The 10877-nt window shown below is 33.5% G+C and overlaps 1 protein-coding gene across 1 annotated transcript; it reads left to right on the top strand.

Moving 5' to 3' along the window:
* The first annotated feature begins 7632 nt into the window (after positions 1-7632).
* LOC131165529 (high mobility group B protein 7) lies at positions 7633-10322 on the top strand. The gene is made up of 7 exons (XM_058123430.1): positions 7633-7809; positions 7876-8040; positions 8226-8313; positions 8432-8521; positions 9534-9578; positions 9691-9758; positions 9924-10322. Coding segments are annotated over exons 1-7 (534 nt in total). The 5' UTR covers positions 7633-7732; the 3' UTR covers positions 9925-10322.
* The last annotated feature ends 555 nt before the right edge of the window (positions 10323-10877 follow it).

Raw genomic sequence — 10877 nt, 5'->3', positions numbered from 1 at the left:
TAAATCAACGACATCATGCTTTTGTGTCCACCACATCATGTTAACCTAATTGGTCATATCCCGTTTTGATAATGACAAATACATTTGGTACTGATATTTGTCCTGAACTTCCAACTATTTTAGACTCGTACTATGTTATTTTTTTTCTTTGAATTCCCTTTGCTAAGCACCATATAACTTACATTAATATGGAATTAGTAAGAATTCACATTACCAAAGCTGCCAAAAAATTTTCTTATATTTTTTGGTCACACCCCCATACGAACACCCATCCCATGTATTTCCCAAAAAGGGGCTATTTTGTAATTTTAACCCTCTCACCTCCTCTGCCATCCCATGCACAATTGTTTATAGCTTAAAATCACGGGCTATTTTGTAATTTTGAACATATTTTTTGTCCCTAAATTCACCCCTTCAGTTTCCTCTTATCTCTTGCAATACTTATGAATTACATTTACAAATAAATAATCATATTTAATTTAGTTTTTTAGGCTTATAATTACTTCAATCAAATCAAAATTTTGGTTCAATAGAAAATATGAACAAAAATTAATCTCTTTCCAATGGTTAAATGAAATTCAGTTAAAAATTTTTAAGTTGATATGCTACGATTAATCAAATTGAGTCACTGGTCTAATTTAAAATTTTAAAATCATTATAAGTTGATATTTTTTTCTTCCATTGTAATTAACACATAAGTTTTAAAATTCAATCATTAAAATTAGAGCATAAATAAAAGTCATAAATTTATAAATTTTAAAATTGTTTTTGTCCAATCACATGGAGCTTAAAAATCACTATTTTGGTGTGCCCAATTAAGGAACACAAGCCCTGGTTAGGTTTAATATGAATGCACCTAAAAAAAAGGAGAACAATTAGTGATAATAACCAAAATACAAGTGATCATTAGGGTTAACGCTAATGGAGAGTAATTAGTGATAAACAACTAGGTAGAAGATAATCCACCCAAATTATTAATTTTTTAGAAGAGAGATAATTTCTGTGAATCGTGGAAGATAAAATAAAAATACTCAATCTGCAAAGATCTCCTCGCGGTTGCACTTGCTGCAGCCATTCAACCCTTCACCGTCAACGCTTCACACAATTCAAAAACTGATCAATCTCATAATTTAAACTCAAAAAAGTTCATTTAAAAGAAAGGATAAGCTCAAATCAGGTGATCAATGAAATCAAGAAGAGCTCTAATTGGCTACAAGAACTGGACGTGGCAGCAGCTGCCATGTCATCCTAGGAAGCTGGCCCGCCTCCGCCTTAATAAATTTATTTTGCCGTCTGCAAATATGTAGTGCCATTCCCATTCCCATTCCCATTCCCCTCCCCTTAATTTGTTCTTGGGTTCTTGAGGTTCATTTGGAACAATGGTTTCAGGCACAGCTTCAGTTGATACTTCTTCATTAATGGTGAATCATCCTCGATTCAAAAACAATGTCTCCGCCGTCCGTCGATCCCTCATAACTGCCTTCAAGGACTGGTGCGGTCTCTCTCTCTGTCTCTCTCTCTCTGGGGTCCGTTCTTTGTTTTTTGGTTCTGAACATGATGTTGATGCGTTGCAGCGACAACTGTGGAGCATCGGTGCCTATCGCCCTTGCGGACAAGCATGAATGCAACTCCGTCAAAGGCCGCGGAAGGGTTCATCATAATATTATCAAGAAACAAAAAGAAATTGACGACCAACCCACATCGGCCTTTTGCTCTTTCAAGTATTAATTAATTAATTCATCTCTTTCTTTGTAGCCTCCCTGGCCCCTTAATTTCCTAATCAATCCACATATTATATTAACTAGTTCTAGCTTGTTTTTAAATTAATTGGTTGATTTTTTAGGGAAAGTTCTGTGGAGACCTGCGAGTCCACAACCCTGGTGCGTACTAATTGGAAGGGATACTGTAAGACATTGCAAGACATGTCAAAGGAGGTATAAGTAAATTTGTAAGATGACTTGCATTCAAGTTAATTTCATATGTTTTTGTCTTTGTTAATCTTTACTACCATTTCTTATTTATTTGTTTTCTTTAATGATTCATGTTGTAGGAGAGGCAAGTGTATGAATTTAAAGCTCAAGATGTCAGCTCTATGCCTAGCCAGACGGACGATACTAGCTCTAAGGTAACAAGAAATAATCATAATTCGTCTTAAAGAAACTTTCTATTTATGAATTTGGGTATAATTTAGGCTTTATTTTTGGTTGCAAAAAAGTCGTACATTCTATATATAAAGAAAAAGATGGTATACAATTACACATGTATACTTTTTTTGCTGTCTACATTGATGTGGATTTTTTATTAATATCAACATCATTAATTCTAAAAATTTAACATCAAGATTCAAGAAAGACTGAGTCAATAAAGTGAAATTGAAGAGTCATTCTTTCTTCTCGAATTAATTTATTTGGCTGATTTGGTTTCTAGTTAATTATGATTAATTTTAGATGCTATTTAATGTTCTGTCCCCTATTATAAATTTACATACTTGAATTGCATCAATACCTCATTCTATATGAAAATAATCAGAGACTTTTTAGCTTTATTATGAAAAAATAGGAGAGGGCACATGTTGTTCTTTTTAAGGTCAAACTATATTTGTTAAATAAGGAGAAAATGATTTAAATTTTTTGTGACTTGGGATTGAATTGATTTGTTATTTACTCTCATGCCTTGTAACATTTTATTTTACTTATGATTCATTTGAATTGAATGAGGAGATGATTTTAAAGTTGAGGTGATTTTCTATATTGGCTGTAGGTGTACGATGAAGTAGATTCAAATTCAGAACAACTAATGGGAAAGTTTGATTCGGTTTGTTCTCATAACATAAATTCTGAATTTTGTGTGTGTGTGTGTATTCATAGCTATATAGTTTTATTTGTTTCACATTATTTATTGCATTTTTGCTTGGAATGATGGTAGAATGATGAAGCCCAATCCAAATTAGTAAGAAGCGCTGATACTCGTGAAAGCAGAGTATAATCTATTTGGTATCTCTCTCTCTCTCTCCTATTTGGGAAGGTTTGGTTATTATATCTTTTTAAGGCTTCGGATACATTTCCTGTGCGAAAAGCTGCTACTAATTTTTTATTAACTTTTCTTCATGAAACAGGAAAATGGCGTCAATATGCAACAACCTGTTGGAGAGTTGATATGAAAGATTGGAAATTATATTCAAAAAAATATTTTGGACCATTGGGATGAAATTGTGCAGCCTAGTCATTAGACTATTGTTAGGTAAGATTAGGCATTTTGGATTTGACCACTAGTGTTGGTTTAGTCTTAGAAAACTTTCACATTATATTGTATTGCTCAATTATTATTTTTTTTACTAGTTTTTTTATAATTTTTAAATTTTTATCTTGTAACCACGGTATTCCTCCGCCAAAAGTGAGGGTATATCAATAAATAAATGGAGGTGCCGCCCTCCTTTAATAAAAAAATATATATATTATTATTAGCGTGGAACAATGATAAACTATTGTTTAAAATAAAGTACTTTTTATCTATAATTTTTTGGATTTCTCCTGATAAGGGAGAATCAATGATATTTGCTAAATCAATTTCAGTTCCACAATATCTTTTTTTTTTTTTTGGAATATGCACCGGGTATCCACGCGTCCATTTTACAGTCCACGTGACTAATCCTGCGCCCCTTAAAATTGACCCCACAACTCCAAAGGGAGGGTAAATTTAGGAGTCCAGAGACGGAAACAAGTTCAAGAGGGTTTGAACACCTGACCTCGTGAAAGGCACTCCTGCAACCTGTACTGTCACTCTTATTGATATAGCTGTAGATATATGGTTCCACAATATCCATTTGATATAATTGTAGACATATGTAAATATTTTTTGAATATTTGTATTTTCATTCTTTCCTATTTTATAGGAACACACAAGTGTAATTATTTTATATATATAAGACGTTATCTCCTCCATATTGTTAAGGAGGATTTCGGTCATTACTCTTTGTTTGTTAAACATCTTTATGGTTCCAAAATATCCAATTGATATAATTGTAGACATATGTAAATATTTTTTGAATATTTGTATTTTCATTCTTTCCTATTTTATAGGAACACACAAGTGTAATTATTTTATATATATAAGACGTTATCTCCTCCATATTGTTAAGGAGGATTTCGGTCATTACTCTTTGCTTGTTAAACATCTTTATGGTATTAGAGACGAAGTTTTTTTCTTTGATTCGGCATCTTCCTTACCCACTCTTTCGCTCAACATTGTGGTGCATATGCTCACCATTAAATTATCTTCCTCCAATTATCTATTGTGGAAAAATCATTTTGTTCCTCTTTTAGCCAGCCAAGAACCTTTTGGTTATTTGGATGGTACCATCGTGGCTCCCCCGTTGACCATGATTCGTGCCTCTGATGGAACCACAAAGCCAAATCCAGGGTACACTTCTTGGCTGCATATCGATCAGACGTTACTTAGTTTACTCTACTCTTCTCTTACAGAGGAGTCTATGAGTGAGGTACTGGGTCTACGTCATTCTCATGAGGCTTGGCTTGCTCTTGGAGTCTTATTCTCGCATTGGTTGAAGACTCGATAACTACAACTCAAGGATGAACTCCAACTGATATATGCAACGTGACTCTCAATCCATTACTGAGTTTTCCCGCACCTTCAAAGGTCTTTGTGATCAACTAACTGCTATTGGTCGTCCCATTGATGACATTGATAAAGTCCACTTGTATTTATGAGCATTAGGACTGAACTACAAGATCTTTTCTACCACCATGATGTCACAACTTCTGCTACCCTCCTTTGTCGAGATTGTTCCAAAAGCTTTGAGTCATGAGATTTTTGAAAGATATGTTTCCCACTTGTCTTCCAACTTTGCTTATTTTGTGTAGTAGACTTCCAAAGCGGTAGGGGCCAAGAAAGTGAAAAATCAGTTTTCCTCTTCTTCTACAACTTTTGTCAATTCGAAGCCGTCATCTACCTCCTCTGTTTACTGTTAGTTGTGTGACAAGGAGGGACACTCAGCTAAATGTTGTTGGACCTTCTTGAAATTCAAGAAGAAGTAATCGGCCAATCTTGTTGAAGCTTTTTCCACCTGCTCGATTCAAGATCTGAATGGCTCTGAATGGTTCCTTGACTCTGGTTCAACATCCCACATGACCAATGACACCGAAGGTGTGAATCATCCAGCTATCTACTCTGGTAATGAATGTGTCATGGTTGGAAATGGTCAGTCTTTAGCTATCTCTCATTCTGGTTCCATTTCATCTCTTGTTTCGTCTAGTCCCCTTCTTCTATCAAATGTCTTAGTTGCTCCTGACATTAAGAAAAATCTTATTTCGATTAGTCAGCTTACTAAAGACAATAATTGTTTTGTTAACTTTTCTTCCTCTAGTTTTATCAGACATGATTGGGTCACAAGAACGGTACTGGGAGTCGAAAGACATCCTGTTGACCTAATTGGTTATATTTCGTTTTGATAATGACAAATACATTTGGTACTGATGTTTGCCCTTAGCTTGCATGTAGATTCACTTTATGCATGAAATTGAAAAGAACATTATATCATGATGGCGTATGGTGACCCTAAGGAAGATTGAAGAATATTGTGCTTAATTTGTATTCCTATTTTTTTATTCTTCTTTCTAGATTGTAATGCAATATGGTCTGTAATAACTGCATCATGCATGATAGGACTGTATGCTCAAGTTGCCTTAGATTTACCTTTAGGTTCCCACACTTTAAGTGCACAAGACCCCAGTACTACACTTACATGTTAATAAGGGGTAAGTTTAAATCTAAGGTGGGGACGTAGAGTATTGGCCGAACCCCGTTAACATATCTGGTGTTAGTTTTATTTTCTACAATTTACTTTCTGCACCTATATGTTTATGTTTATCGTTTGAACATTTGATTGTATTTGTGATTACATAGAAAGACCCTAAGTTTTTGTAATACTGCTTGTGTGCAATCTGGTTTAATTTAGGAAGAATTTTTAAATACCCAATTCACCCCCCTCTTTTGAATACACCAATTCTAACAAAATATATAAATAAAAAAGGGTAAAAGCCACTTACTTCCCCTTGGATTTCTCAAGAAGATAAGGGCCTCAGGTTTAAAAAATGACACACACCTCATAGGTGATTTGTCAAAAAGGCAAGAATCTCCCCTCAAAAGATTGGTGTTTTTACAAAATACAAGGGATGGTTTGTGTCTTTTTGGTAAAGTTTTAGGGGAGGTCTCTAGAATTCATAAAATTTCAAAGGAGGTCCTTGAGATTTTTGAGATCTCAAGGGAAGTTAGTGTCTTTTTGTCAAATCATATCTCAAGGGAAGTCATTATTTTTTTATATCAAATCTCAGGGAAGTCAATGTTTTTTGCCCTACAAAATACTATAATAAAAAATAAAATAATTTTAATTATTTTACTTAATTTTATATTTTTAAATTTTACTTCACAATAACAATCTTATTATACATGACAATTAAAAATATTTTGTAATTGACTTGTATTATTTTTATTATTTTAAAATTTATGTATTTTTTATTTTAATTATGTTTAAATTCATATGATCATATTATTGTAATTTTAATTTGAAAATGTACACAAAATAAATAATTTAATCTTAAAAAACTATTTCTACATATAAAAATGTCTAGCAATATTTCGTAAAAATAATTGAAAATTATAAAATCTGATTTTTAATTTTTTTAAAAAATAGTTGAGAATCAACAACAAAAATAAAAAATGACAATATATACAAATATATTTTTATAATCTATTTTTTTATTATGTAGAAATAGAAATAAAAAACATAAGGGGTTGTTTGGTATTATTGCTATTTTTTATTTTTAGTTTTTATTTTTTCACTGTGAAAACACAAATTATAAAAACACGTTATTTATGTTGTTAGTTTTCTATTTTTATTATCTCAGTTGTTTAACACAAAATTGAAAAACAAAGTTATGATTTTTAGTTTTGATAACCTATTGTTAGAAATTTTAATATTCAGAAATAGTTTTTTTGGATTAAATTATTTACTTTATACACTTTTAAATTAAGATGAAAATTGAATAATCATACGAATTTAAATATAATTAAAATAAAAATTTACATAAATTTATAAAAGTAGTAATAAAGTCAATTACAAAAATACTTTTACTATTTTTTTAATTGCCATGTCCAATATATGTTTTTTACAAAGTAAAATTTGAAAGTAAAAAAATTAAAGTAAAATAATTATAACAAATTTTATTTTCATTATAGTAATTTTTTAATGTATATTATTTGTAATTTTATTATTTTAATCATATTTTTATAATATTATTTGATTTAAAGATGAAAATGAGTATTTTTTAAACTAAATTTTAAAGTTTTATTAGTTTTATAAATATTAATCAAATAGGTTTTTATTTTTAATTTTTAGTTTCTGCTTCTGATTTTGATTTTTGTTTTTAATTTTCATTTATCAAACGGCCACTAAGAAGTATAGTAAACATTGCCATAAAAAAATTGCCAAAAGGTGGACGTGGCAAGCCACGTCACCGTAGTTGGCCCGATTACGCATTGGTTGAGCAAGTGTATGAACCCGCCAGCGCATTTTAGCAAGAGCACCATCAATTCCAATGAAGTGTCGCGATTCGCGAGCCTTTGCAGTGGCCCCTTGTTTATGGTTTCTTGAGTTTTATGGCGTAGTAAGCTGAAGGGTTTAAGGGTCGCAGGAAGAGCTTTAGCAGGTGCTTTAATGGCGAATCGTCCACGATTTAGGAATAGGGTCGTCGCCATTCGTCGAGCCCCTGATGGAAGTGCCTTCGAGAATTGGTCTCTCTTTTTCTCTCTCTCTCAATGTTCGTTTTTGTTCTAATTAAACTTGTTCATATGTTGCAGTAACAACTGTGGAGCATCGGTGCCCATTTCTCTTGCCGACATGCATCAATGTGAACCCCGTGAGGATTTGAAGAAGGGCGTCGACGAAGGCCACGGAGGGTTTCATCAGAATCTCAAGAAACAGAGTCTTGACGACAAACCCAGATCGGCCTTTTGCTTTTTCATGTATTAATTTCACCTCCTTCTTCTTGCATTCATTCGGTCCTTCTTTTAAATTACCCTCTTTCCTAAATCCCAATCCATTGTACGCGTATATTGTGTGTGTGTGTGTGTGTGTGTGTGTGTGTCTATATATATATATATATATATATATATATCATGTGATGTGCCCTAAATGTTTGATTTTTCAGGGAAAGCTTTGTACAGGCCTACGAGTCTGAAAACCCGATTGAAACTAATCAGAAGGGGTTTGAGAGGTGGAAGAACATGTCAAAAGAGGTATAAGTTTGTAAGACTTGCATTCAATGCAAGTTGTACGGAGTTGGTATACATTTCTGTCTACCTATTCAATAATCTGTCACAATTTTTATATAGTTATTTTTACAATATGGTATAGGAGAGACAAGTATATGTATTGCAAGCTGAAAAGGTGAACTCGGCTTATCTGGAAGCCATGCTTAAAGAAGTGGATGATAATCCATCTGAGGTAATAATTACCAGGCGTATTGAAGCTGTCTATTTAATGAGCGAGTATAATTTAGGTTTTATTTGTTGCACCGAAAACCATATGCTGTAAGAAAGATGACATATATACAATAATCCCCAAATTATTAGCCAGAGGTGATTCATGAATTTGTTATGAACCGTTGGCATGGGAATAAAATGTACATAAACATAACAAACATTTAGTGGGATTTAGTTCATTGTTTCGATCGATGTCATTTATGTAACGCAATGCAATTGCTTGCTTTGGCTGCTCTTCAATGGAAAATTCAAATATTTCTAAAGAAGTCAATTTGAGCACATACTTTGTGTTGGTGTGCGTACAATGAAGTGGAGTCTCTGTTATCTGTCATTATTTCTTAAAATTACATCAAGGTTCAAAGACTGGGTCAATAGTTCATTGTTCTTTGTACTCTTCATCGCGTAATCATATGTGGTATTGAAGACTTTCAAGCTCTCTTCCTTCTTGGATATTTTCTTTTGCTCATTTGGTTGTGAGAATGATTTACTTTTGGATGCTACTTGTTTGGGCCAACATTTGTGCGACAAAAAGAATCATAAATTTGTATGCATGAGTTGCAACATCATTATCTTGTGCAATGTGGAAAAAAACATAGGATATTTTATTATGACAAGTTGGGGCATATACAGCTTGCATTTTGAGGCCAAACTTTCCTTATTAAGAAGGGACATTAAAACACCATAGGCTTGTACAGCCTGTGACATTTCCACTTAATTTCAGTAAATTATTCATTTTCCAAGTCACTGGTAAAACAATCTAATTTTGTTGTGATTTGGGATTGAATTGATTTTCTGTTTATTCCTTTTCTTCAATGTATTTATACATTGTGCTTCCCAATCTTGTAGCTTTGTTTCATTTATGGTTCATTTGGACCAGGATAGCGTCTCCTGTCCTTTAATATCCTGGTTTAAAGTGGTTGAATGATGAGATGATTTGGTTTTAGAGCTGGGATGATTTCTTCAAGTGGTTGCAGGTGGATGATGAGGCTGATTCAGCAGCAGTAGGGAAGTTTGATCCGGTCTGTTGCTTTTCCATTCTCGTAACACAGATTTTGATTTCTGGTGTACTCTTAGCTGCCTAGCTTTATCTGTTTTGTATTATCTATTACTTTTTGTTTGAAATGATGACAGTTTTATGAAGGCCAAAACTCTGATAGCTTTGAAAGCTTTTGGTCTGAGAGCTTTTACACCTATGACTAGTACCTTTCTCTCTCTCCACCTCTATTCATTTCTCTGTGCTTTTGTTATTTTCGTACTCACCATCTCAAGGTTTGGTTGCTACCATTTTTAATGTTTTTGCTTCAATTTCCTGTTCTACAAGCTGCTACTAATTTTTTGAAGTTTCTTACATAAACGGGAAAAAGGCCTATACATGAGCTGTTCGAGAGTTTGTAAAGAAGATTTAGAATTGTGCTTGAAGGTTTTGTGTTTTTGTTTCCGTTTTTGGACCAATGGGAACTCACCCAAGTCGCGACAGTGAAAGCAGCGTGCAGGGTTTTTGCCACTACCTATTGCTATCCAAACCAACGCCCCACCCTCCCCCAATCCTAACCACCACCAACTACGCAACCTATCTTCTGAGGGGGCAAGTCATTTGGCCATGGTAAAGTAACCCTAGGAATTTGGGGTCAGTTCAAGAAAAATTTTGTGTTGTGTTGTTCATGCTCTCTTGTAATTTTTTCGAATTGTAAAAGAAGGAGGGGGGGGGGGGGGGTCTTGTTTAAAAGGAAGCACGTTATGTATAATTTTTTTATTTTCTCCAACTGCTGCCATTCATCTGATTTTTATTTTCTGTGATTTCATGCTTAACGTTCGGTCCTGGAACTGGAACAAATCCATGAGTTAGGCATAAAAGAACATCGTTCCTGGCAGATTGAAATACAGGGTAAGATCTTATACTTGTTTTACCGAAGACTGCTGCTATGCTCGATTAGCTCCACACTCATGTCGATTACAAGCTGATTATTGCCTAATTAGGTCTTCAGCCATCCCAAATTGCAATCAACAGGCCTACTTGTCCATTTTGCACTATTGCAGTGTTTCTGGCAACCTAGTTTTATACCATATGTTGGTTGTGACTTCATCCTTGGAGAATGGTTTATGATGACATAAGTCCATCTTAATGGTTTTTGAGAGCATAAACAGAACAAGTAAAATTTAGATCTACCGTTTAGCAAAGGAGTGGTACATGATGGAAAATCTATTTTCTTACTTTTCAATGTAATATTTTATTATGGGTTTTCAATTTCTAAAAATTGATATGTTTTTTCAAAATAGGACACATAATGTAGGACATTATCGGTCACATAAGGGGATAT

This window comes from Malania oleifera, chromosome 10, assembly GCF_029873635.1.
Source record: "Malania oleifera isolate guangnan ecotype guangnan chromosome 10, ASM2987363v1, whole genome shotgun sequence".
Lineage (NCBI taxonomy): Eukaryota > Viridiplantae > Streptophyta > Magnoliopsida > Santalales > Ximeniaceae > Malania > Malania oleifera.
The sequence above is the reverse complement of the archived record's forward strand: the minus strand, read 5'-3'. Positions and strand labels throughout refer to the sequence as shown.